The sequence below is a fragment of the Cygnus atratus genome, chromosome 1 (genome assembly GCF_013377495.2).
Source record: "Cygnus atratus isolate AKBS03 ecotype Queensland, Australia chromosome 1, CAtr_DNAZoo_HiC_assembly, whole genome shotgun sequence".
NCBI classification, from domain to species: domain Eukaryota; kingdom Metazoa; phylum Chordata; class Aves; order Anseriformes; family Anatidae; genus Cygnus; species Cygnus atratus.
The window spans coordinates 15,333,081-15,360,641 of record NC_066362.1 but is presented as its reverse complement, the minus strand read 5'-3'; the positions used below and the strand labels follow the sequence as shown (position 1 = coordinate 15,360,641).

Here is a 27,561-nt window from a genome sequence, read left to right as displayed (position 1 = left end):
TAGGAGACACATTGCCCATCTTGGATGTTGAACGTCTTCAGCCAAAAGTTTGTGAGCAGTCATTTTTGGCTGTGGGTAATTCATAGTGGGGAGGGCAAGAGAAATATCCACCATAAAAGACGTTCCTTACCTAGAGCTTGGCACCAATTGACCGCAATGAAATGCTGACTTGGGTCTGGTAAGCAGAGGTGGTGGGAGAGGAGGTTGCTAAAACCCCTGCTGATGCCATGTTGCGGATGGGGATGCCAACTGCCTGCACCTAGTCATCTATTTTGGGGCTGGAGGATGGCTGAAGCACTTGGCTCTCCCTGAGCTTACAGCCCTTGCTCGATGCTGACCAGCCTTTTTCTCTCCAGTTGCCGGATCAGTGGGAAAAAGCAGTGATCACTGTGTCGCGCCCAGGCAAGATTCCCACAGGTAGCCGATGTGGCAACACGGTTCCTGATGATGATAATCAGGTCGTCTCGCTGCCTCCTGGCTCCAGGTGTGTATAACGGGACGGGACAGAAAGAGAAAACCTTTTAGAAAAGAAGAATGGTGAATTCACCAAAAGCAGGCATCTGTGAGGCACCCAAACCTGTAGTTTTGAATGAATGTGCCAAAGCAGTTTCAGTCCAGCTGAAAGAGAACCGTCATGTTTTCAGTTTGCTGTGGCCCCTATGAAAATTAATGAAATTTAATTTCCAACAGGTTATAAAAAATCTGTGTAGTACCGTGTCTGTAGTCTCAAAGCTTTTAAGTTTATTCCTGTTGTCTGACTTTTGTTCACTGACTACAGGGGGAAAAACAGTGTTTGCACAGCCCGTGAGCGAACATCGCCATTACTCTTTACCTTGCCGATAAGCTTTTCCGGCTCTGACTCATGCGAGCCTCTGAAGCGCCTCTTTGCATCGTAGCTTTTGTTCTGCCCATTCTTGGCTGCTCTCTGCTATCTCAATTGCTTTATAGGGCTACCTGAAATGCCTGACGGTGCTGGGCATTTGAAGTGAGGCATATTTCCTGTTCCCAATCCAGATACGTCGTTCTCCCACGGCCAGTCTGCTTTGAGAAGGGGCTGAATTACACCATCCGCCTGGAGCTGTCCCAGTACTCCTCGGTGGACACCGAGATGGAGAGCCCGTACACGCTTATTGACTCTGTGAGCAGAAATTACCTCAGGGGTGCTCTGGTGGACAAGTGTTTTTAAAATCCTGAAAATTTGCATCTTTTCTGGGATGGGTGTGTGTAAATCCAAAGTGCTACCTCACGAAGTTGTTGCTTAGGGCTCAATCCAGATTTTAACTGAATGGTTTAAAGCAGGGTAGATTTCTTCAGGCTCAAAGTTGTTTTTCTGCTAAGAGGCTTTTGCTGTCTTTTACAGGACTGTAGATAGTTGCACAGAGTTGGACGTTTGCAGCACAATGTATGTTGTGAATATCAAACTGGTTCGTTTGAAATGATAGAGTTTGGTAAGAATTTGTTAGATACCAGAACTATGCCACAGAAAAGTACAAAAATTCTGTCGCTTTCCTTCCAAATTCGGTCTGGCTCTTTGGTTTTTGGCCTAAGAAAGATGATAGGAATTGAGATAATAGTGAATTTTCACAGTTTTAATGGAGGCTATTTATAAATAGTGACACGTGGCCATTGTAAAATTGTTTTATAGCTCGTTCTCATGCCGTACTGCAAATCACTGGACATATTCACAGTGGGAGGCTCAGGCGAAGACGTGGTCACAAACAGTGCTTGGGAAACTTTCCAAAGATACCGGTGCCTGGAAAACAGCAGGAGCGTTGTGAAAACCCCGATGACGGATGTCTGCAAGAACATCATATTCAGCATTTCTGCACTTTTACACGAGACCGCCTTATGTACGTAACTACCCGCTTGTAGAGGAAACCATACCTGGAAGCCTGATGGTGCTTCCAGGTTTGCACGGGGAGCGCATGAGCATGGGATGAGCCATGGGGTGCGTGTCCCGCACAGCAATGCTCACTGCTCCCTAATGCTTCTCTCTTCCTAGCCTGCCAGTGTGACCCCCAGGGCTCGCTGAGCTCGGTGTGCGACCCCAGCGGAGGACAGTGCCAGTGTCGGCCCAACGTGGTGGGAAGGCAGTGTGACAGATGTGCCCCCGGCACCTTCGGGTTTGGGCCGAGCGGATGCCGGCGTACGTGAGACCCCATGCTCTGGGGTGGGCTGCCAACGGGGCTGGGCGCTGAGCACCAAAACGCAGCCCCTGTCCTCCTCTCCTTGCAGCTTGTGAGTGCCACGTCCGAGGTTCGTACAACGCCTTCTGTGACGCGGAGACGGGCCAGTGCCACTGCTTCCCCGGCGTGTACGGGCGACAGTGCGACCGCTGCCTGCCCGGCTTCTGGGGCTTCCCCAGCTGCCAGCCCTGCCACTGCAATGGCCACGCTGACGACTGCAGCCCCTACACCGGGGAGTGCCTGCACTGCCGGGACCACACGGCAGGCCACAACTGCGAGAGGTATTTGTAACAGTGCTCCTTGGATGGCCCGTTGTGGCGGTCACAGCCAGCGGGGCCTTTGCTGTGAAGTGTAGGATATATGGAGGGAGGCAAGTCTGTGTGCCCTGGGAGCCAGGGACTGGGGACCACGCTGCCCGTGGCTTCCCATCTCCCAGCAGAGAGCACGTTGTGGGACCCCAAGGCTTTCCCCATTGGAAGTCTCCTGAGAGAAGCATCTGCCTTGGGTCTCCAGCTCTTAGGCTGGAGTGAGGCAAATTCTCTCCGCTGGCACAGCTGCTCGGAGCTTGGGTGGCACGGGAGAGCTGCAGGGGTCTGTCTGCCCTTGGGTTCTTCACCCTCCTGCCGTGGTTGAAAATATGAGTGTGTGTCTGCCTACGGTCCCCTGCATGCTGTACTCCACTGCGCAGGTGCGAGGCCGGCTACTACGGAGACCCTGTCCTGGGCTCGGGCGACCACTGCCGCCCCTGCCCTTGCCCCGACGGCCCTGAGAGTGGACGCCAGTTTGCCAGCGGCTGTTACCAGGATCCGGTCACTCTGCAAGTCATGTGTGTCTGTAGCACAGGATATATAGGTACTGCCTCCGCTTTGAGTGCGATCGGATTAATCCCCCCCCCAAGTTAACGGCCCTTATTGTCTCGTATTGCCATTTACGGGGCTGTGAGCCGTGCTGGTAATTCCTGCCGTGCCTGCTTGTTCAAACAGGCAGTCGATGTGATGAATGTGCGTCTGGCTTCTTCGGCAGCCCCGACGAGGTCGGCGGCGCCTGCCAGCCCTGCCAGTGCAACAACAACATCGACACCACTGACCCGGAGGCCTGCGACAAAAGGACGGGGACGTGCGTTAAGTGCCTGTACCACACGGAGGGCGAAAACTGCCAGCTCTGCAAGGAGGGCTACTATGGGAGTGCGCTGCAGCAGGACTGCAGAAGTGAGTGGGGAGATGTGCCCGTGTCCCCCATTCGGCCACCCACCATGAGGCAGGGCGGCAGCGGCCACCATAGCTCTTTATAATTGACCTGGGACCATTTGGGGTAGTGGGGAATTCGAATTACCTCCAGCTGGGCTTGTGTGCAGCTGCCCTGCCGCTCAGTGGGGCTGCTGGAAGGCAGGGGAGCCCTTCGCCTCCTGCGGGGAGAGAAGGGGCAGCATTTGCATGTGCTGCAAGGATGAGGCTTCGGGTTAGAGAAGGGTTTCTTGCCCTCTTGTTAGTGTTCTTTGTTTCCCTCTTATCTGGAGATCACCCATGGCAGGGTGAGGATTTGCCTTTTGTTGACATAAAGGTTCCTGCAGATGTGGCTCAGCAGCAGGAGCTGAGTCCTGCCCCAGAAGCAGACTCCTCTCCCTCGGTGGCCTGATGCAGCCCTCCCTGCTCCCCTCCACAACAGGAGCCTGGTGGGGACATTTTGCTGCTGCTCCCCATCCAGTGCAGCAAAAGGGTTGCAGGGCAAGGAAGCCGAGTCCTGCTCTGCTTTGCACATCACCAGCCAATCTGAGCAGGACGATAGGAGCCAGGAAGGCTTGGGTTTTCTTTGTAAAGGAGGAGACAAGAAGAGGAAGGCTGGAGGGCCTGCGTGGGGTCACAGCGGGCTGCTGCCACCTCACGCTGGGAGGTGGGGATCTCCAGCTTGAGACCCAAGGATGGCCGAGGGGTGCATGTCAGGGTGCCGTGCCACACACCCAAGCTGCCACCTCTTCTTGCAGAGTGTGTCTGCAACTACCTGGGCACCGTGCGGGAGGACTGCGACAGCGCGGAGAGCTGCCGCTGCGAGGCGGCCACGGGGCAGTGCCGCTGCCTGCCCGGCGTGGTGGGGCAGACCTGCGACCGCTGCGCGCCCCACACCTGGAGGCTGGCGAGCGGCACCGGCTGCGAGCCCTGCGACTGCGACACCACCCGCTCCCTCGGGCTGGCCTGCAACGAGGTGAGGAGAAGGCTTCTGGGAGCCACCTGCAGCCTTTCTGCAGCTGGGCTGGGGTAGGATGCGTGCACGGGCTGGGTGGAGTCCACCAAAAAGTGTTGGAGCCATGGGTCAGCCTGCTTGTCCCATAGCACCCTGCTTGTGTGGCAGCTGGGGGCTGAGGTGTGAGCAAGGTGGGGAATGGAGTTAGGTGGTCACGCCACGCTGGCTGCCACCACCGCTTGGTGTCCAAAAACACGGAGCTTGATCAGAGGGCTGGGGCACCTCTCCTGTGAAGAGAGGCTGAGAGAGCCTGAAGAAGAGGAGGCTTCGGGGAGACCTCATTGTGGTCTTTCAATACTTAGAGGGGGCCTACAGGAAAGCTGGGGAGGGACACTTTATCAGGGCGTGTAGTGACAAGACAAGGAGAAATGGGTTTAAACTAAGAGAGGGTAGATTTCGATTAGATATAAGGAAGAGATTCTTCACTCAGAGGGTGGTGAGGCCCTGGCACAGGCTGCCCAGAGAAGCTGTGGATGCCCCATCCCTGGAGGTGTTCGAGGCCAGGCTGGATGGGGCTTTGGGCAGCCTGGTCTGGTGGGAGGTGTCCCTGCCCATGGCAGGGGGTTGGAACTGGGTGGTCTTTAAGGTCCCTTCCAATCCAACCAACTCCATGGTTCTGTGATTCTGCACGCCCTGCTCCATTAGTGGTGTCCATGCGGATCACAGGTGCTGGGTGGGGAGGGGGAAGAGCCTTCAGGCTGGGGCAGCCCTGCTGAAGTGGCCGCGTCCCTGTTTCTGGCAGTTCACAGGGCAGTGCCATTGCATGCCGGGCTTCGGAGGCCGGACCTGCCGGGAGTGCCAAGAGCTCTTCTGGGGAGACCCGGGCGTGGAGTGCCGAGGTGAGTGCAGGCGCCGCGTGGCCTTCACGCCTTGGGAGTGCTGGAGGTGTGGCGGCCATCTCAGCGCTCCGCCGCCTGCCCGTGTCACTCCGGAGACGTGACGGGGGTCTGGTGTGGCACTCGTGTGGTTTATTGTATTTCTTGTTGGGCCCTTGCTTGGAGACCAACTTCTCTGTTTAGAAACTGACTCTTTAACCTTTACTTTGCAATGCTGGGAGGTAGACCAGTGTGGTTAGAAAACCCTTGTTTGGATTCGAGAAATGATCTGGAAATAAGTTTATTTGCCTTTTGATTTTACTTACTGGAAGACTTCTGTCCCTGTTTGTGTTTTGTTAGGGAGACTGTAGTTGAAAAAATAAAGTTTTTGATTTAGCAGAAGATCTTCCTTTTATTTCAGATTAAAGTAGAAGAGAGAGCAGAGACCATAGAGCTAGTTAGCCATAGCTGCATATGGGAAAAGAGAGTGCCATGAAGTCAATTGTTTAGAAAACTGGATTCTCTCTGTCCTTTCATTATAAACAAGTCTGTTCATTAGCTGGAAAAGAAACTTCAAACACTGTCCAGACCAGAACAAACTTGTATCTCTGATCTGTTCAAATAGGAGTCTTTGCCAGGAGGGTTTGCAATAGATTAAGGTATTTTTTCCTGCAGGGAGGAATGTGCTTGCTGTGGTCTTTAATAAATCCTTTACAATAGGGATACCTCAGAGCCCATTATCTAGGCAGGTAGGAAGGTCACAGTTACCTGGTTAATGCTGCAGATGAAAGGGCTGGGGAATTGTCCTGGTTCCTGAGTATATATTAAGTTTCTCATTTCGGAGTCTGTGTGTGTTCTGGCCGTGCCGGCTGCCTCCTGCTGCTCCAGGGCAGTGGTTGTCTGCTGGTATCAGCTGTCTCCATCAGGGTTTATTGATGGAGTCCATCTGCATACCTTATCAGCAAGATTTTGCTGCGTACCAGCATTTCTGACCTCTCATCAAGTTTCTGCTGCCTTTAGGGCATGTGAAAACCTGCTTTTTAGCCTTTATGAAGTAAAAAGAGGATGTATTCCTCCAAATTCATTTTTCTTACAAAAGCACTGCGCTTTCCTTCAGACCTGTCACCCCTTCTGCTTCCAAGTGACACAGCCTCCGAGGGAGGGGAACAACCTCTTCTCATCCCTCATTCAGTGCTGACTGGTGGAAGGGTGGTGTTCAGGCTGGCAGAAACGCAGCCGCTGCGTTGGAAGGTCATAGCCTTCTGTGATGAGTGGTTTGCAGGCAACCTGGAAAACTGTGGGGTTTACAGAGTTGCAGAGTTGCAGAGCAATGCCCTGGAAAATAGCTTAAATGGGGCCTATAGCCAAGAAGAAGCTGAAACTGAGACAGAAGGGGGTTTGTCACAAAGACAAGCCCTCGCTCAGCCCAGGCAGCCAAATTGGCCACGTTTTGTATTGCATATGAGAAAAAAACACAAACTAGTTTGGATTGGGAGCTGTCAGAGAGCTCTGAACCATGTGAGTACTGATGAACAAGCTTCAGTGCAGGCACCAAGCTGATGTGGAGGTGTGAACATCCATCCTGACGTCTCCACAGTGAGATCCTCCACCAGCCTGGGCAAGCAGCCTCTGCCCAAGGTTGGAAATTAGAGGGTGAATCACTCAAGGGACGGTAATGTCTGACCTCTTCACAGGAGGTCTTCAGCCTGGTGGCACCAGTGGATACCAGGTCCTGCTGAGAAATCACAACTGTGCTGCCCACGCTGCTGTGACACCCTTTAAAATGGTTAAGTAAGAGAGAAATTAAAAAATTACAGAGATGTGTGGATGTGGCCCTAGGTCCCAACATGATCTGCTGGAAAACAGACTCCAGGGCATGCTTCCCCACTATCCCTGTTGGCGGCTGTGACTGTTGCCGGCTGATGCCTGTGGCTTGTCTTTTTCTATAAATCTTTGTAAAATGGGAGACGATGAAGCAGGAGATGGAAGAGGTTGGGGTCCTGGTGCCGTGGCAATCAGAAGGGAAGTTTTTGCACCTGTTCTGGGTGCTTTGATTTGCAGTGTGTGCTCCCTGCAGTGGAGAAAAAGTGTCTCCTGATGTCTCCCCTCTGCATCTCCTCAGTGCTCACAGTGGGACCAGGCTGCTGGGGCAAGAAGCAAAGGTGGGTGCCTACATTTGGGTAGCACCTCAGCCCCTCAGTACTGGGGACAGTGCCACCACCCACGGGTGTCCACTGGGGACTACACACCTCAGAGAGCACCCAGAGTCTGTAGGACTGTGTCCTTGGAGACTACTTGCCCCATACATAAGCATAGCACGACGATTATTCATCTAATTGAATGTAATTCCTGAAAACGGCTCAAGGAAAGGTTAGAAGATCGAGGAAAATCCCAGTGCATCTCAGCCTCGTGCAGGTCCCTGTGAGGACTGCAGCAAGCAGGAGCTGAGCAGAAGCTCTGCTTGTGGGGCAGAGCTAGCCCCGTTGCCAGACTCTCCAGCTGTTCCTTCAGCTACAGTCCTGTGCGAGCATGCATGTGAGTGTGTGCGTACGCATAAAAATCCTTGCTAAGGTAGTAAATGACAGGATTACAAATTTCATGAAACTCAAGTCTCCCAGACGCCCTGCTGGAGCTTTTCCAAAGCCTGGCAACCAAACTGCAGGACTCAGCATGCTGAGCTCTGCGCTGACTGCAGCCCACGTAGCACGTTTCTGGCAGGAGACTCCAGGCTCCCGAGATGCCTCTGAGATACCCCGTGGCAGCAGATGCAGCTGGAACAGTGTGTTTGCGTGGTACACATGTGAAGCTTACGTGTTTCGTAAAATACAAAGGATGTGACAATTTTAGTATCATTAGGGTTTTAATAAATTGAACAATGAGAACAGACCCCAGTTAGGAAAGGGCGATGTAGGAGGTTGAAAGTTAGGTTGTATTGCTATATCCCCTTTACATGAAGGGGACGTGTCAATGTTCTTCTGTGCTGGACCTGAGTATCTTAAAAAAATAGACTCTAACTGAGCTAAGATGAAAGGAGTGTTGTTGCTTTTATTGAGCGTTCATTACCGACATCGGCACAAGGTTGCTTTTCTCAGTTTTAAGTCTTTGTTGAATTCCTGGTGCTGAAAATACCTGCACTGAAAAAAACTTCATTGAAAGTTATCCCATTGTCATTTAAGAATAGGCTTCGTAGTCTTAATTTAACATCTGAGTCTTAAACTAGGCACGTAGGCTGCTTTTATAGGAGGTGTTAGTGGTGTGGAAAGAAAGATCAGCAGACGTTTCATCTCCTCCTGTGAGAAGCCTCTAAAGGAAGTCAGGCAAGTTCAACACTAAAGAAAGTACAATTTTCACTTTCTTAATTTTAATCGGCCTGTGGTCTTAGAATATTGTAACCTGTATTGGCTGTTTCCAGGAAATTGCCCTTCTGGCACAGTCTGCTAGCATGTTAAAATGCAGCACAACTCTGGTAATTCTAAGCTGGAACGGATCTTATCTTAACACTCGTACTGAAAATTGTAACGCCGAGGAGTTAGCAATATGCTTAGGGTGTAATTTGAGTCAATAGCTGATTGTTCAGAAGAAATTTGCTAGCTCTGCAAAACTTCCAACCTTACAAATTGCTGAATGGTTTTATCATCATAGTGCCTCACTACCACCAGGAGATGATGCCAGGAAATCGTGTTTGAACAAACTCATTGTTTTCCTTTTTTTTTTTTTGCTGTGGAGGAGTTAAACATTTGATGCCTTCTGTCCCCGATCTCAAGCAGTAAAGAAAATATTTATGCAAAAATGCTTTCTCTTCAGTGTTGTGTAGGATTATGTAAGACTCTTGCTTGTTTCCTATCACCCCTTAATAAGTCTTTAAACACCATGACTGCCCTTTGTACAGCCCTTTCGTGAGCCACAGATCATCTCAGCTGTGGTAGCAATATATTAAGTTGCAGTTGTTGAATCAGAAGCGAGTTGTGAATATTTAACATCAGTGGGAAAGGTAGCAGAGCTGTCAGAGCAAGTGAAAGAAAAATAGTGAAGGAAAAAAAAATGTAAAAGTGAAATGCATTGATCAAGATGGCAGGAAAATAACCCGTGGGTACTCTGTGTGTCTATGTGCGCATGTTGATGTGTGTGCACATGTGTTTGTGAGTAGATGCAGCTACAGTCTTTTGTAGTCACAAATTGCTAATCAGCAGATCCTGCCTACGAATTTGGCTAGAAAATTCTCCTGCCAAAATCTGATTTCATTTATATTGGAGTATGCGCCAGCAGAACGTCTGATGGAGTTAAACACTCCATTAAAGGAAAATACATCCAGTTCCAAAATGACATTTCAAAACAGAAAACTATTGTTTAATTTCGAGAATGCTCCTTTGAAAACCCTCAAGTCCTTGGCCAGTGATTTCAAAAGACTTCTTTTACTCCCCTGTATTTTCCATGGGAGGTACTTGAGTTTCCAGCCCTGCTTACACGAGGGCAGGTTTGATGTGTGTCTAACAGTGATCTTCAAAGCATCCCAGTCCATATAACTGTGCTGTCCTTCACCCCGGCCTTCTTCCACCTCTGTCACTGAAAGAATAGTCAGCTGTTTGTCAAGAAGGCCATTCCCAACCCAAACAGGTTAAGGTATCTAGATCTCTCCTAGTAAACTCACTGTCTTTGTGGTTTTATAGTGCAAGCTGAACCTCTCTTCCCAATCTCTAGTCACGTATGCCGTAGGCAAGGCATTTAAAAGGAGCTTACAGGACTTTGTTTTCCCCTATTCCTCATATACTATCTTAAGCCATCCATCGTTAGCAGCTGAATAATGTCTGAAAGATTTCTGCATCTGTAAACGTGCCTGTGTGCTTCTTGATCTTTTGGGGAAAAAGTAGATAACCAGCCGTGTGCTCAAATTAGACGTGGTATTAATACTCAAGTGTTTCTTATGAACATGATGGTTAGAGTCAAAACCTCCAGAGCCAAGCTCTGCTCTGGAGGGTGTGTTTGGCTCAGCCTGTGTGAGTACATCAGAAACAGAACTGCTGTGACAAAGGGGCATCATTAACCACACAGGAGCTGAGTCGCAGGGTGGCCAAAGGAATATCTGGACATTAATGTGGTGCTGGGGTATTTTCACCAAAAAATGTGCCGGGCGTGGTGTGCTGGCTCATTGTGGCACGGCATTCACTTCATACCAGCAGCTGATAAGAATCGAGGCGTCTCCTGTTTTCATATCCCCACTCATTGACAGTGATAATCAAATGTCTCACGAAGCCTTTTGGTGGTGGTGCACCCACCATCACGGATGATGGATGTGCACTCAGCACATGGTTATTCCTCTATGAGCTATTTGCAATCCTGTGCTTTTCCAGTCCGCACGAGGACCAGGAAAGGTCCTTCCCTTCCCTTCCCTTCCCTTCCCTTCCCTTCCCTTCCCTTCCCTTCCCTTCCCTTCCCTTCCCTTCCCTTCCCTTCCCTTCCCTTCCCTTCCCTTCCCTTCCCTTCCCTTCCCTTCCCTTCCCTTCCCTTCCCTTCCCTTCCCTTCCCTTCCCTTCCCTTCCCTTCCCTTCCCTTCCCTTCCCTTCCCTTCCCTTCCCTTCCCTTCCCTTCCCTTCCCTTCCCTTCCCTTCCCTTCCCTTCCCTTCCCTTTCCCATGGATGCTGGCACTGTCACCATGCTTTTGTCCCTTTAGGACAAGTTTTTTGAGAACTGGCCACAGGTGAAGTCAGTGAAGGGTTTGCTTTGAAGAGAAGATGCTCTCTGCAAGCGCCTCGGACTTGCTTCTTGCCAGGGTGTGGGATAGCCTGTTGGTGGCCAGAGTACAGGACTGCTCTGCTGAAGATGGTGCAGGTGGTGGAGGTCCTGTGCCACAGGGCCTCGGAGAGCAGAAAAACAGTTTCTATGGGTTTCTGGCTGGCCAAATATCATCGTTAGTGCAGTGTCTCTGGAAATGGGACCCCGCCGTCTCATAGAGGTACTCACAAGACTGACTAGTGAGGAACAGAGCTGGTTCCAGCCATGGCTGGAAGCACTTGACTGAGGTCATCTAGACTCTAAAAAAGAAGATCACACACAACCAACCGCTGGCACGCGCATGGCATTTGCGAGATGAAAGGTTTGTTGGCAAGATGTGAGCTGTAAGAGGAGCAGTGATGCTTTTGTGAGAACCTCAAAAATGTTGCAGTCAGTGACGCAGTAAAGATGTCCGTGGACTGTAGCTAGGGAGACCATGCCACACATGTAGAAATGCCTGAAAAATATACAAAAGGGAAGGAAAAAATGACTGGGATCTTTCTACTCTAGTGCCAAGGGAGGCCTTTTTCTTGTTTTCCTTTAAACTACCTGACTTTACTTAAAAATACAGATAAAATTCTCTTCATTTTACCTTTTATTTTGAAAGATGTTCCTGCACGTGGTTAATGTCTTGGGTAGATCATGAAAAAGAGGACATCCAATGCTTTTGAAAGCTTTCTTTATGTATATACATTGCATTCATACAGCTGGACTAATTCAGAGCCAGCAGTGCCCGCTTCTGGGCTTGATGCAGAATCCTAAAATGGGGAAATAACCCATAGTAATGTTTCTGTCCGCCTTGTGTAATTTTCTCGTGGGTCCCACAAAGCTCAGTTCGGACATTTCGTAGAATTCCAGAAGTGTAATTCTCCCAGCTGCTCTGCTGTATTTGGGATAAATTACTTCTTTCCTATTTATCACCTCCCAACAGGCAGCCGTGGAGTTTTGACTTTGCAAATGAGCCAGTGCTTAAATTCCCCTCTCCTCATGCCCAGCATTTTCTGGCTCCAGAGATTCTGTAATCCCCATTACCATGTAAATGGTACTAAAGCCGTGTCGTCTGCCTTTCCCGAACATGCAGGTATTCAGGAGTAGAATGACCAAAACGTTGTGTTTTTTTTTTTTTTTTCACTTTAAGCTTTTTAAATCCGCAAGTAAATATAGTGATCTGATGTGCCAGCAGCAAGCATTCGTGTAACTTGATCGGATCTCAGCCCCTTTGAGAAAACCCACATGTCATTTAGCCTCTCTCTGGGCAGTGGAATTCGGACGATCCATCATTATAGCGCGGGCCCTGTTAGCTGACAGGAGGGTTAACTGACCTCCTTCCACCAGGAACTCGACAGTTTGCCTGCAGGGAACGTATTCCTCGGCGAGTTGACTACTTAAGCACTTTCGATGTAAAGGAAAAACAATCTCTTTGTGTCAGGGTATAACTCGAAGAACAAAGGCCCATTTTGCTCAATTGTGCAGGCAGCAGAAGTTATTTTTGTCTCTCGCCGGATCGTATTTGCGTTGTACAAGAAAGTCATTTTGCTGAGGGCTGATTTGTTCTGCCGAGGCTCTTTGTGCACTTCTTGAACCGAAGACCACCACTGTGGGTTGACATCGAAGCAAACAATGCCCAAGCTTGAAAACGGCTTTGTGCTGTGCCCTTTTCCAAGGGGGCATGTGCTTGGGGTGTGCGAATTGATTTATGGACCGTTTTGAGCCATTAACCTCCTCCAAGGATGCCTGGTAAATGGATGTGTAAGCGAAGGCTTTTATCAGGCACCACGATCCTCTCCCTGTGAAAGGAATGTGTGCTTGACCTGCCTCAGCTTTACTGTGCCACCAAGATAAGCGGACGATCTGCATATTTGCAAGGCCTCTCTTATTCTTCAGAGGGCTGTTGGAAATGACTGTGCATCAGGAATTTAATTGAGTAACTTCTCTTCATGCAGGCTAGTGCCAAAGAAGTGCATCCTTCTCCTAAAAGCTCGTTAAAAAGCCTGTTGCTCAAACGTTGTCTCTGTAATTGTGGCAAGCACCAGGAGCCCCTGGGTCTCACCTGATTAGCGCACAGAGATAGCCAGGTGTTCACAGCTGCAAAAATAAAATAAGAGTGAAAATACATTTCAGGAAGGTGTAAATACCAACTGTGGTGCTAACAGTGTGAGTTAATTTACCAAAAATCTGTTAATCAGCCACTTGAGGGGGATGAGCAATGTGTAGGCTCCTGGTCGCTCACACCCATGGGGGGGAGGACTTTACTCAGCCCCTCAGGCAGGGCTGCCCATGACCACATTCTTCATTTTGCACCTTTCTGCCTGATCTTTACACGTCTTCCCTATTCTCCAGACATCAGCCCAGGCTCCTCGATGCCTGTCTGAGCGCGCTGTGGGGTTGCATTCACATCCCTCCCGCCGAATATTTGCCCAGCACCTGTGGTAGGAGCACGTCCTGGGCCAGGCCCCCTGCCTTTGTGTAGAAGATCTTGGAAGGGATGTTAGTCTGTAGATTTGTCATGTTCTTCTCTGAAACCACCTCAACTTTAGCACCCACAGTATCTTTCAGTATGGAGCCCTGTGGCTTAGCTAACCGCCATGTAATCAGCTATCTCCTTTTCTTTTTTGGGGGGAGATGCAGAGGAGGGTGTTTGCTTTTTGTTCTGCTGGATCCCTTGCTTTCCCCCTGCTCCTGTGCTGGTGGAGACAGCAAATGGTTGTTCCTCATTAGCTTTTTCCATTTCACTCATGTTTTGCCCTTAAACCCTCTGCAGTGTGCCTGCCTGTCATTTCTTTTCCTGCCTGGGAAGCCTTGCCCTACTGATCCTCAGTGTAGAAATAAAACTGGGGTCCCTGTCTTCATTTGCTGCCAGATTGTCCTCCCAGCTTTGCAAGGTGCATCCATATTGTGCCTGTTTCTGAGAGGTGCAAATCAGGCACTCCTGGTCTGCCCAAGAGTTACTGCCCTGTCTCTCACCCCTTTCACACTCAGTCCTGGTTCCCCCACACCCAGGCACATCCATAATTAGCTGACTATAACCCAGACACAGCCCGTTTCTACACTCGTTTCACCGCTTATTTACAGCCGTTTTTGTTCATTTTGTCTCCCTGCCACCCTCACCTTCGCCTTATCCCTCACCTGTGCCTTTTTCTCCTCGCAGCGTGCGACTGCAACCCCCGTGGCATCCAGACCCCGCAGTGCGATCGCGCCACCGGGCAGTGCATCTGCAACGAGGGGGTGGAAGGGCCGCGCTGCGACAAGTGCTCCCGGGGCTACTCGGGCTTCTTCCCCGACTGCGTGCCCTGCCACCAGTGCTTCGCCCTCTGGGACGTGGTCATCAGCGAGCTGGCTAATAGGACCCAGCAGTTCCTGGACCGGGCTAACGCCCTGAAAATCACTGGGGTCACTGGGCCGTACCAGCAGACGCTCAGCACCCTGGAGGAGAAGCTCGGGGAAATTAAAACCATCATTGCTCAGAACCCAGCCGCCGAGCCCCTGAAGAACATCGGGAATCTCTTTGAGGAAGCAGAGTGAGTACAGTTGGTGTTACGGGGGTAAATCCAGCTTGGGAAGGAGTGGGAACGCCAAGGAGCTGGGATCTGGCGGAGTGGCTGATGTCCCCGCACTGGGCTTGAGGACACCCTGGCGAGGTACGCCGCTGCTCCTGGCGCTGGAGAGCACCTCGCCACGTGGAACATCCATCCCACGGGCACAAACCTGGCCGGGGAAGGCAGGAGCAGCGCAGGCACCGTGCCCTGGCAGGGGGTGTCCCGCTCCCGCTGCGCAGCGGGCAGCTAATTACCAGCCAGCCACTCACGCTTGCCTTGCGCTCCCCCGGGGCAAAGGACAAACACTGCTATTGTGCGAGAGAAGCCAGAGGGGAGAGATTAAATTCCTGGATTTCCGTATGGAGCCGATGAGTTGGAAACTTCGGGCTTCTTTCTCCGCTCCGAGCTTGGGGTGGGGGGGGAGTGCCAGCTTTCTGACAGCTCTCATTTCCATTCTTCTCACAGTAAGAGCCCTGCATTTTGTTTTAAAGGTACGCATACTAAAGAAGGCAGTCTGGGCTTTTGCAGATCAGGCAGCTGTGCAACCGTTCCAGGCTTGCTTATGCACTGCAAGGGGACTGCACAGAGCAAAGGGGAGAGGATTAAAGCACAAATGTCTCAATTAGGGATACGCCGTGCCCTGCAACTCCCCCCGCTCCAGCTGGAGAGCTGGGGGTTGCTGCTGCTGCTGCGTTTGGGCTCTGGAAGTAGTGAGGAAGCTCAGAGCAGCCGAGGAGCTGCTTTTCCCTAACATCTGCATGTGTCTGCTCTTGTTCTTCCTCGTCTTGAGGAAGTATTGGGCTTGAGGACCGCTGGAAAGCAGCAGGCTGCTGAGCTATTGAAGGATGTAAACCGATTGTAAAGATTAAATACTGCCTGATTCTTTCAGAGTGAGGAATAACTGGGTATGGTGGGATCACCATGGATGGGAATAGCTTCCCATGCCCAGCTCTGTTCTGCAGCAGCTCTGTCTTGGGTCGTGCATTTGCCTTTCCTTTTAGGGTTATCCCACCAGCTGAAACCTGCTCGCTGAGGCTGACTGCAGGAGGTTTTCCTTCTTAGTCCTGGAGAAGCAGCTGGTGAGGAGAGATCTTTGTAGAGTTAAAAGAATCCATTGTATTAAAACAGGCTTTTTTCCCCCCTTCCCAAAGTTCAAATCTGTCCCATGAGCTCGTAGTAATCAAAACTGCATTTGTAGCTGTGTGGGATGAGAAGCAAATTATGTATGGATCATAGTAGTCAACTTTGACCTATGCAGTTGCCATGATACAAGAGCATTACACCAGCCCTCTGGAATCTGCCTCCAGTTAATCTTACACAAAGCAGCTGTTTTCTGAGCAATTTGGTGCTTTGAGTTTATAAACGTGCTGTAGATTAAAAAGTAGTTTTGCGTGATAAAGGAAACAAAACAGTACTCTAGGTAGGCATGTTGTTACAAATCACTTCTAGCTCCACCGAGGGAGGACAGGTCCTGCCGTGGGAGAAGCATGGCACAGCTCTCACTGTTACTCTTCACTGAAGTCAAACACTGAGGCTCACAACCTTTCCTCCTCCCCCGGTAAGTCCTGCTCCTCTGTCTTCCAGAAAGCTGACAGCAGATGTTACGGTTAAGATAGCTGACTTAGAAGAAAACCTATCAACCTTAGCAGAGAAGAGCAACAGCACAGACAGTGACCTGAGCGCGCTGGAGACAGATGCCAAAAGCCTAGACCGTGTCGTGAAAGAGCTTGCAGAACAGCTAGAGTTCATCAAGATCTCTGATGTTCGGGGTAAGTGTCGCGGGGAGGGGGAGAGAGCAGTGGGGTGGCCGAAGATTTAATTAGTGCACGGTTTTAAATACCAGGTTAATCTTCTAACGTGTAATAAAAGTCAGCTCTTAGGAGGGCAGCTTCGCTCTGTGCGTTAGCTGAGTTGCTGATGCAGCAGGAGCTTTGTTTTGCCCCCCCTCACCTCTTCTTTCTCTCCCTCTGTGTATTGCAAAGCTGGCTCAAGTTCTTGGGGCACAAGAACTTAAGAGACTTTAATTAAAGCATTTTAGATGAGGCACAACGGCTGAAAGCGAGGCCAATTCCAAGATACACCTGCACATTTCATTTGCTCTCCCCAGGCTGTGAAATCGCTTGAAACTGTTTGAAAAACTACCTGTGTCTTTAGGAGCACACCGTAAGAGAGCCCAGTTCTTCCAAGGCACCCAAGCCTTGTGTGCCCACTGGCACAGTGAAGTGCCAAACCCCCCCCACAGAATCAGAGCTGGCTGGGGAAAGAGGCAAATCACAAAGTTATTGGGAAGTTTTCAAAGCTGACTTAATTCCAACTTCAAAGAAAACAAAGTATTTGTATACATATATATATATATATATATATACACACACACACACACACACATATATATTAAAATTTCCAGCTTTGCAGGTAGTCTGAGATTGTTTCTGGTGAATGTGGGATTTCACAGAGTGTGGCAAAAAGTTTTGTAAAAACTCGGGAGTCCCTGGCTTGTGGCATTCTGTGGAAGAAAGCTGCCCTGAGGTACGGAGCATGGCTGCTCCGTGGGGTCCCTCGCACCCTCTCGGGCCTTTCCAGCAGTTGTCCAAAACTAACGCTTACAGAAATCAGAATCTTTCATCGAACAGTTGTTTCTTGGGAAAGTTCTGACCACTTTCCAAGGAGTGATTCCGTAAGCCAGACATCCTAGGGCAAGCAACAAGAGCTAATGGCATGGGTGAATCCCTAGAAAATGGATTGGTGCCTTGGGAACCTAAAAGGCTGGAGCTCCATTTGCCCTCAGCACGAGCAGAATTCAGGCAATCCCTGGGGTCAGAGAACCGCTTAACTTTAAAATCCAGCAAACTCGACACCTTTCAACCAGGCAAAAAAGGATTTTTTTTTTTTTTTTAAAGACAGGCCAAATGCTGTCCCCTTTACAACAGCACTGAACACAGCTGTGGAGGCTGTGGTTGCTTTAACGTGCTACGCAGATTGCTAACCCAGATGTGCGTCTGCCCACCTCCGTCATACGTATTACTTAGTGTTACTTAACAGATTTCTGAGCAGCTCTGTCTGATTCCTGCAGGGGCCTTGGACAGTATCACCAAGTATTTCCAGATGTCCCTGGAGGCAGAGGAAAGGGTCAATGCTTCCACTGTCCACCCCGATAGTGCCGTGGAGCTGTCAGCACAAACGCGGCAGGAAGTGGAAGACTTAATCGACGAGAAGGAGGCCCAGTTCAAGGCTAAGCAAGAGGAGCAGTCTCGCCTCCTGGATGAACTCGCAGGCAAACTGCAAAGCCTGGATCTTGCTGAAGTGTCAGCAAAGGTATGCAGCTAAGATGTGCTGGTAGAAAACCCACAGCGAAAGTTGGTTTTTTTTTTTTGAAGAAGTGACAGGCAGGGAAAAACTGTTCAGAGCTGGATAGTGTGAAAGACACGGTTTGTTCCTGAAACATACACATTTCACTGATTTTTGAGGTATTCTGTGGGCTCTGAGACACCTATGGGCTTTCAGGCAGCAGGCCTTCATGTCGCTCTCCCTCCTACTTCTCCCCAGCCCTGACAGAGCATCCATCTTTTCCTCACCTCCTAAGCCAAATCCCTTTGCTGTGGGCAGAGCTCTCAAGTGCAAAGTTCAGCAAGTCCACTGGACTGAGAGCCAGCCTCTTAAGTCTTCGCTCACACGCTTGCTTTCTTCCTTTTTGCACTTTCCCAGCCTACATGCCAGGGCACCACTTCTGCTCGCGCTGCCCTCCTGGGTGTCGCCACGCTCCCATCCTCCTGCTTGGGGCAGAGCAGCACTTACAGGGAGCTGGAATCAAAAGGGCACGTTCTCTGTTGAAGCTGCCTGCTCATCTGTAAATACGATCGAGGATGGCTTTTTCTTGGGAGAGGCAGGGTGTTCTCTGGGTTTCTCTTTGAAGCCAGGCAGCTGCATTCAGAGAACAATCCCGCTTGAAGTCCCGACTGGAGGGGAGAGCTCATTAACTCCTCGGGGCAGGGCCAGGCCTGTGTGAGGGGATGAGGTCTTCACACAGGGAATTGTCCCCGGTCCTTTACAACTGCAGCCACCCCACCCCGCCTTTTTTCTTGGGAAGAAAGAGGCATCTTTTTGTTTAGCTTCCCTTGCCCTGCATTCCTGCCTAATGCATTCTTGAGGACTGAAAGTCTTGGTTAGATGTTTATCAAGGCAGTAAACACGAGTCGCTCCGAGGTGTAATCACGGGATGCCAAAAAAAAAAAAGTTTTATGCTTTCTAGCTACTGCCGGGTTGCATGCCAAGCAGGTAAGAGGGAATCATTTACACTTCACAGGAGACAGCTGCAGCTCACTTGGTTTTCCCAGAGAGATTCTAGGCTGCAAAGTATGTGTCAGTTAGCAACTACCGTTTGGCATAAGGAGCGTGGTGGAAAGGGAAAAGTACCTCACAGGAACGGGGAATTTTTCAGTTTGCCATCTGGCTAAAACAACCTCTGTGATTTCATTGCCCAATTGACCAAGTAGTGGATAATTCCCAGTAAAATCTGCTGAGTGAAGTAGTTTTGTTTGACAAGTCAAACTTGATATCTTCTTTGGGAACACTTCATTGACACAAGTCATAAATTGGAAGTTATTACGGAAAGATGAAACCAGAACAAACATTTCATGGTAGGGAAGGGAACAGCTTTTCAAGAGAGGTTAAAAAAAAAAAAGTTTCCTGTTCAGCTTGGAGCATTTCAGCTTCTATTTTATCTTTTCCTTTGCTCTCCTTAGAGAGAAAGGAAAAAAAAAACCACTATCCTGCACAGAACACGTTCTTCCTTTTAAAAAGCTGCTTGGGATGGCCAGTTTTTCCTCCAATGGTAGTGAAGACTAGCTTCAAACAAAAGGAATACAGACAGGGGTAGCTTCCAGCTTGAAATCAAAGCCTGAAGGCAGCTTTCCAGTTAAAGATGACATCTGGCAAAAGAGGACAATGAAAGCAAGGCTTCCCTCATACCCTCTCTTTACTTCAGCATCTGGGAGCTAGCTGGTTGTTACTCAGTTAAGGCAGGAAGGTGTGGAAGGGGCACAGAAGGATTAATATCGTGCTGGTGTGGACCTGATGCAGCTCTCCTTCAGCTTCCTTTGCTTTGGTACTTGAGGCCCTACTTGGAAGGGGTAGAAACAGTGCCAGAGCAGCGTCCTATTCCATCACCCTCGCAGCTCAGCAACGGGAATAAAACCGGGACTGTTGCACTTGTCTCTGTCTGCTGCAGACGTGTGGCACCCCCGCAGGAGCCTCTTGTGCTGAGTCCGAGTGCGGCGGCTTGAACTGCCGAACCGATGATGGGCAGAAGAAGTGCGGAGGACCTGGCTGCGAGGGGCTGGTAACCGTGGCGCACAACGCCTGGCAGAAAGCCATGGATTTCGACCGAGACATTCTCAGCGCCTTAGCAGAAGTTGAGCAACTCTCCAGAATGGTAATATGCAGAATCAATTGTTACAATAGCAAAAAAATCTTCTAATTGTAACTCAAGTTTAGACACTAATTGACAAAGTATGTGCCTGGCTTACTGCAAAATGTTCTTTCTAGTTGCGTAACATCATCATACACAGAAAGGGAGCTTGCTAAAGTAAAGTTTCATGCGTAACACTAAACATTAGCTTGAGTTGTTTAAACTAGCATTGGTGGTGTGGATCACGGCCAGCTTTTAAAAGTGTTCTGCGAGTTTTATGAGACGAAGCAGTTCTCATTACTGTTACCTCTGACTCCAAGAGAATTTTTGTTGTAAAACAGGCCTTAGAGCAGAAGCAAATATGCGTTCAAGTCTTCCATTTTATTCTCTTCAGGTTTCTGAAGCAAAACAGAGAGCTGACGAAGCCAAACAAAATGCACAAGAAGTTTTGCTCAAAACCAATGCTACAAAAGAGCAAGTGGACAGAAGCAATGAAGATCTGAGAAATCTCATTAAACAGATCAGAGACTTCCTAATGCGTAAAAACCTTACATTACCTATTTTAATTCTGCATTTGTGAAAACTGTCTTTATTTTTAAATCATCCTCCGCAGGGTAATGCAATAGTTGTCATCCCCTGCTCCTTTCAGCCAGATTTAATGGGTATGATGAAATCTGGAAACACAAAACCAAGACAATAGGAAAACGAGGCCAATGTGTAGTACTTTGTTGTGTTCATTTCAGCTGAGACCATTGTACTTCTGTAGCTTGCCAAGTGTGTTCATAAGCTCTGGCTGGAAAGACACACACAGTACTATTAAAGGGGAGGAAAGGCAGAAACGGTGAGGTTATCTCCCTGTAAGAAAGCAGGTAAAGGTTAAATGAGGGCCTTGTTCGCTAATGAGTGGCAGCATGGCAAACCCGTTCCTTCTCTGTTTGCACAGGGCTGAGTGTACTGTTAGCACAATTACATTTATGTGCAGCTGTTGGCTTCCTTTCCTGTGGGCTCGCATCCCCAACCCCCAGCCCGGTGTAGCTAATCACTTGAGATCTTCAAAAGGCTTCCAAGAGAGCGACGCCAGCAGGGCCTACGCGCCTGCTGGGCCTCCTCTCAGATGGAAGTTTCACCCTAAGGAAGCAGTTCTGACCCCTTGATTTGCTGCTAGTCTGGGGGAGGAAATTTTTTTCCATTATTTTGCTTCTTGAGGGAGCAGTTGGATGAGAATTTGACTACTGAGCCTTGACAGTTTGAAGCATTTACTCACATCTTTGTCATGTGTCCCCATCTTGTAGAAGACAGTGCTGACCTGGACAGCATCGAGGCAGTGGCTAATGAAGTACTCAACATGGAGATGCCAAGCACTCCCCAGCAGCTACAAGCCCTGACAGAGGATATCCGTGAGCGTGTGGAAAGCCTTTCTGATGTTGAAGTCATCCTACAGCAGAGCGCTGGAGACATTGCCAGAGCAGAAATGCTGCTGGAGGAAGCTAAAAAAGCAAGGTATGCAGCCCTGTTCTGTATTAGGTGTCTTCAGTCACCAAGAACTGGAAGGAGGCTTTGATTACACTGTCAGGAAACACGGAGTGTACCATACCCCAAGGCAGATTCCCCATTCCTTCACCGAAGGGCAAAAATAGCCCTTTGCAGTGTATGACTAGTGATTTTCCCTGTACCAAAGTAAAGTGTTTTTAGTGTTAACATAGTTTTGTTCCACAGCAAAGGCGCAACAGATGTTAAAGTCACTGCAGACATGGTGAAAGCAGCACTAGAAGAAGCTGAAAAGGCACAAAATGCAGCTGAAAAAGCCATAAAACAAGCTGATGAAGATATTAAAGGAACTCAAGACCTGCTGACCTCAGTAAGTTATTTCCTTAAGATACAGAAACAGCAACACATCTGAAACCAATGTAAGGATGTCTAGGCAAGGCTCTCGGGTACTACAAATAAAAGATTGCACTTAAAATGAATCTAAACTATTCTCGCTTTATATAAACTTTTGAGTTAGTATGACATAACTAGAGAATTAGGGAGCTACAATCCTGCTCATTTGACTTCAGTGGTGTAAGGTACAGATGGGGGTGAGAAAAGCCTTTTTTCTTAGGGCTTTCTCTACCACAGCAGGTGTGCCAAGATCCCTGCAAAGTCATATATACCAAACCCATTGTTGTTTGTTGTAGCGTGTTGGCATAACCATGCTATCTAGCAATGGCATCCACTGCAGCAGGGGACTAAGAAAACTAATGCTGTACTAAAGTGGTAATTGCTGTAGTCTCATCAGATAATGTGTTTTTAGACTTTAACTCTGTACCCTGGTCTCATGAGAGCAATATCTATACCCATGAAGTTTGGCTAGCTTAAGAGACAGGCAGCTTCAGCCATTTAACACTATCATTTAATAATGAACTTGTGAAGTTCTGATCGCAGATTAAGCAATTCTTGCATGCGTAATACAATCAAGTCTTTTTTAATGAGGTTCTGTAATGCTTTTGCAGCCCTCTATAAACCTGATCTTCAAGCAGTGGGTTTTTTTCACCCTGACTGCAGTTGTCCATTTTTAATGAAACTCTAACACCTTTTTATATCAGATCTATGGACGTGACCTAATTAGTTGATTGGGGCTTACTCAGAAAATTTGTATTATATTTAGAAACTTTTGAAAGCATATCTTTGTCCCTCCCTCGGTTAGATTGAATCTGAAAATGCAGCATCTGAAGAAACACTGAACAACGCCACTTTACGTCTGTTTGAGCTAGAGAGGAGCGTTGAAGATCTCAAGCAAAAGGCTGCTACAAATTCAGAGAATGTGGACAAGATAGAAGAAAAAGCTGGCACTGCAAAACAAAATGCCGAAGAAGTTAAGCAGGTGAGAAGGTTGGGAAAAATGCTAAAGGAAAGCCAATAAAACTTACCCCAGGTATGGCTAGGGGAACATTACTGAATATATTTCATTTATTGACCAAGCACTGAGGACGAAAGAAGTGTTTAATGCACTTACCAGAGATACCTGCTTTTATTCATGTTGGTACCAAATACAAAGAGAAGTATTAGGAATTTATCAGTTTCTAGAATAGCTGTAGAAAACATCTTGCTGTCACACTGTCAGCCTTTCATAGATTTGGTTCTGTCCCTCAGCTTCGCCATATGCCACAAATGCACTGGCTAATTTTTTTTAATCTCTATTTTTGTTTCTGCAGTGATGGTCAGGCCAAACAAATCAAAGTTTGGCATATACAGAATTAAACGGCAAGAAAAAAAATCCTTAGCTCAATATAAAACCAGTCTCATTTCTAAGTACCAGAGATACAAAACTCACCCTGACCATATGCAGGCACTCCCAGTGTCTGCTCTACACCTTCGTAACACCAAAAGAATGTTCGTTAACAAAACAGTTGACAAATCTGCCAAAGGAAGTTTCATTCCTCCAATCTTTTGGCTGGAATTAGCCCTCCAGTCTCAAGAGAGAGATTTTCTGCCAAGACAGGGATACATTATCCATCAAATCAATTATTTCCAAACACTAAATAGTATTTCAGGTGGTTGTCAAGTAAACCCAAGAGACTTCCAGCACTGCTGCAGAATGTTAACTTGCCTGTTAGTTGAATTCACGTGGGTGACAGTACTCCTTAACCTCACAGAGAAAAAAAGCACAGCTGAGAAGCCAACCTGATGTCTTCTCCAGCACCTTCACCTATGCAAACCAGGCAGCTGCCCTCTTCTTACTGAAAGGGCAGCGAGGTTATTCCTCCCTAAACGCATACATTCAACCAGAAGCATGGCCAGTTCCTTAACCTTCTCAGCTGTGCTAGGGGCCATAGCTTCCACAAGTTACACAACTGTGTAACTGAATCCTGTAAATCCTTGCCAAGTATTAAAGCCGTAGAATTGCCACAGATCTGCAAGAGGGCAACTGAGTCTTCGTGCCAACCCTTAAAACCTTGAGTATTAAACAGGATATACCCCCGACCCTGTTTCTGCCTTTGTTACCTGAGCTAACAGCCCGTGCTCTCCTTACCCCTAACATTGAGCAACTCCCCTTGCATTGTCTTTTGACCGGCTCCATCTTGTGTTTGGATCTGGAACAACAGGTCCTCAACACCGAGCTGAACAGCAAGTACAAAACGGTGGAAGATCTCATTGCCAAGAAGACAGAGGAGTCGGCCGACGCTAGGAGGAAAGCTGGCATGTTGCAAGATGAAGCTAAAGCCCTGTTGGCTCAAGCAAACAGCAAACTCCAGCTGCTCAAAGGTAAGGCTGTTCTGAGCAGGCAAGTCATTATCTTAAGAATACGAAGCACTAGCGTACTGTTAAACCAAGTATTCAGCAGCAGCAGGAAAAGACAACGGAAATTAATTCTTTGTTGCTGAGGTTTGAATGGCTTTCCTTACTCTCAGGGGCACAACATAGCCTTGAATCAAAGATTTGTATTAAAAAGAAGAAGAGTTAAATTTACAGTGAGACACTAACTTTTGGTATGGCACCTCTCAGTGCTCTAAGAATCCTTACAGGGTGGAATTAAAACGTAGCTACCATGATTAGGATGAGGACTAACCCATTTGGCAACACTAAAAGCAGCCCACTTCTTGACAGACTACCCAGAACACCATCTTCAAACGGTATTCCCCTTACCCCACCCTGGAATGCTATTGAAACAAAAGGCAGTTAGGATACAGCAGTTCCAGTTTACAGATGAATTTAACATTTACAATTAATTGCCACTTAAGTCGACTGAAGCAGGAGGGGGCAGCCTGCCCTTAACTGCCAGGGAGGAAGCTGAGTTTTCCTCCTGTTTTTGCCAGCCCAGGAACCTACTCTTCCCCTTAGTTGCTCCTGCACAATTACAATGAATCAGTGAATAGTTTTGGCTTGTCATAATCAGGACATTTCAGGTCAACACAAAAAACACCAAACAAATGGCAGTTATTTTCAACTTGAATCAAAGTATACCTTTTCCACTTAGAGAAGATTACTTCCATGTTGCTTTATGTCCCGATATTAAGGAAACAAAAGGTGCCATTCCAGCCTTTGCTATTTTTTTTGGTCAGATTTTCTTCCACAAGAAAATAAACTTGAGAGGTAGTTTATCCGTAACAGCTATGATTTATATTTTACTGCATTAAAACATACCTAATTACGCTGTTTTTCCTTTTCCTTTGCTGACAGACTTGGAAAATACATACGAAAACAATCAAAAAGTTCTCGAAGACAAAGCCAAGCAGCTGGTGGAGCTGGAAGAGACAGTTCGCTCCCTCTTACAGACAATCAGCCAGAAAGTTGCTGTTTATAGCACTTGCTTATAAAAGGGAGCAGAAAATGCTTATGTTCAGGATGGGGCTTTTTTTTTTTTTTTTTTTTTTTTTACAAGTATTACACTAGATTTTTTTGACATTACACTAAGACCTGATAAAGTGAACAGGTTTTATATTGACTTTTAAGTCACAGAACCAAAGACAAGTAACTTTTTGACATTGAAAATAAACAGTACTTTTGTATCACTATATGCACCTGGTATGACTCATTAAGTTCCTTGCTATTTTCAGTAGCTGAAAAAGTAAATCAATTAATCCTTTAGGTTCTGCAAATCTTGTTTTTAAAATAGCTAGAGATCTAATAAAATAGGGGTTCCAATTACTGTGAAATACAGCATGATAACTCAGAACAGTTAGTAGTGAAAGAAGAAATACCATCTTTGTGTGGTTACCTAGCATTTGCACCCTGCTACTTACTGCACAAAGAATATTTAACCTCTGCATGATAACCCATTTAGGCTTAAAACAAGTTTAACTTCATTGAAATACTTTTTGAGAGGTCAGCACTGAAGGGGTGACTATGGTTTACATTCTGCAAACCACATGTGATAAGCCATCGTTGGAAGATCAAGACTCTAGAAAAAAGCTACCACGTTCATAGGGCACTTAATGTGAAGCAGTTAAAGAGTTGTACAGACTCTTAAAGCAGCACACTGAAGCTCCCTAAGAGCAGCTTGTACTTAACAAAACACAAAGACTTTTTTTTTTGAAGTGCGAGTGATATCCACTTCATATAAACTGTGTACTTAAGTTCAAAGTTACTATAGAACAGCGCACCTTCAGCCAACCACATAGTAATTGTAGTAATTGATCTGTAGTATTAACTAACTTATGTGCAAGTTAGCATCCTCAGCTGCAACAGGCATTTATATATCCTGACTGCTAACTCTGACCTGAGAAACATATTTGGATGTATTCTTTGATCAACAATTTACCTCACCTTGACTGTCAGCAGAAGCTGGTCAGGGCAACTACAGCAGAATTATAGCACCACCTATGGAAACTGAAGAGCAGTACACTTAAATAATCATCCAGCCTTCACAAATTACAAACACTAGAACAAAAAAATCCAGAACAGGAATTGATTACCACAGCAGCATCACACACTATGTCACTGCCAGTATATTTACCAGCTGTTAAAAATAAAATCTGCAAACTTTGTAACATTCAGACTTATTTCTACCTCTACAAACACTCTTTGTATATCTAACTACAACAGAAATGATACTGGGAAGTAACAATACCGTAACAATCCCAGGCCTTGAATTTTATTTTCAAGTGTCTGGGAGACAAATCTCTGGTACAATTTTAGTAGTAGTCTTCAAAGTGTTTCAAACTCCAAAAATTTAACAAGAACAAAATGACATATGAGAATTTGTAAACTGATGAATTCCAAGGCTGAACCACAGCAAGACTGTCAAAAACTGCCACAATTATTAGGAGAGGGGAGGAGTGGACACAGAAGTATTTCTTAGAGAGCAGGGCTTCTATCTAGAACTTGCAAAGTGCCAGATGAACACTTAATAGAATTTACCCATAGGCAGAAGCGATTCTGAAACGCCTAGATCTTTGAGAATCATGTTCTTCCTCCCTCCTCCTATTGTCTTACCTTTGCTTTATTTCAGCAACATCCTACTAACACCCACCTGAAAGGAGATCCACATTAAGTCACTTACTCCACTAATTCAAGGATACGCTGCATTATCTCTTAGCCTGGTGATGAGCTTAAAGACCCTGGTTGATTCCCATCTACTTTTCAAGCAGAGGTTATAAAAACAAAATGAAGAATAGTATCACAGGTGTTTATAGATTAATTGATATCTTAAGGAGACTGTACATTTCATAGAATCATATAATGGTTTGGGTTGAAAGGGACCTTTAAAGATCACCTGGTCCCTGCAGAGGGTTGGACATCTTCCACTTCGTCTGGTTGCTCAAAGCCCTATTCAACCTGACTTTGAATCTTCTTCCATCTCTCAGCACGGACAGCAATTCAATACTTGAATTAGAAGCTCTAAAGAAAGGCAAAATGACATAAAAATCTGCAAAAGCTGCTTGACTTTATGTATAGACAAGATGGTTGTTTGAAAGCATTTCTCCATTTATCATCCCAACGGCATAATGGAAAAGGACATGTACAATATCAGCCAGCACATATTAAGATTTTCTTCGAGGCGGAAAAGCATAACAAAAAAAAGGCACCCTGCAAAACAAGTGAGCTACTGGAATTGGGCACATTCCCTATACACGTTAGGGATATTCCAAAGATGCTATTTGTGACAAACAAAACCCAATATAACCCTCCAG

At 47.4% G+C, this 27,561-nt stretch overlaps 1 protein-coding gene across 1 annotated transcript in view; it reads left to right on the top strand.

Moving 5' to 3' along the window:
• The window catches only part of LAMB1 (laminin subunit beta 1), a 42,364-nt gene extending 16,923 nt beyond the window's left edge, over positions 1-25,441 (top strand). Inside the window, exons 15-33 of the mRNA XM_035549350.2 lie at positions 357-484; positions 1,015-1,138; positions 1,646-1,850; positions 2,003-2,146; positions 2,236-2,467; positions 2,875-3,038; positions 3,170-3,394; positions 4,168-4,385; positions 5,167-5,263; positions 14,157-14,526; positions 16,129-16,313; positions 17,615-17,856; positions 19,769-19,972; positions 20,343-20,487; positions 21,241-21,448; positions 21,665-21,806; positions 22,635-22,811; positions 24,034-24,193; positions 25,109-25,441. Of these exons, the coding sequence (XP_035405243.1) occupies positions 357-484; positions 1,015-1,138; positions 1,646-1,850; positions 2,003-2,146; positions 2,236-2,467; positions 2,875-3,038; positions 3,170-3,394; positions 4,168-4,385; positions 5,167-5,263; positions 14,157-14,526; positions 16,129-16,313; positions 17,615-17,856; positions 19,769-19,972; positions 20,343-20,487; positions 21,241-21,448; positions 21,665-21,806; positions 22,635-22,811; positions 24,034-24,193; positions 25,109-25,245 (3,507 nt within the window). The 3' untranslated portion in view covers positions 25,246-25,441. The remainder of the gene's footprint in view (positions 1-356; positions 485-1,014; positions 1,139-1,645; positions 1,851-2,002; positions 2,147-2,235; positions 2,468-2,874; positions 3,039-3,169; positions 3,395-4,167; positions 4,386-5,166; positions 5,264-14,156; positions 14,527-16,128; positions 16,314-17,614; positions 17,857-19,768; positions 19,973-20,342; positions 20,488-21,240; positions 21,449-21,664; positions 21,807-22,634; positions 22,812-24,033; positions 24,194-25,108) is intronic.
• Positions 25,442-27,561: the final 2,120 nt, after the last annotated feature.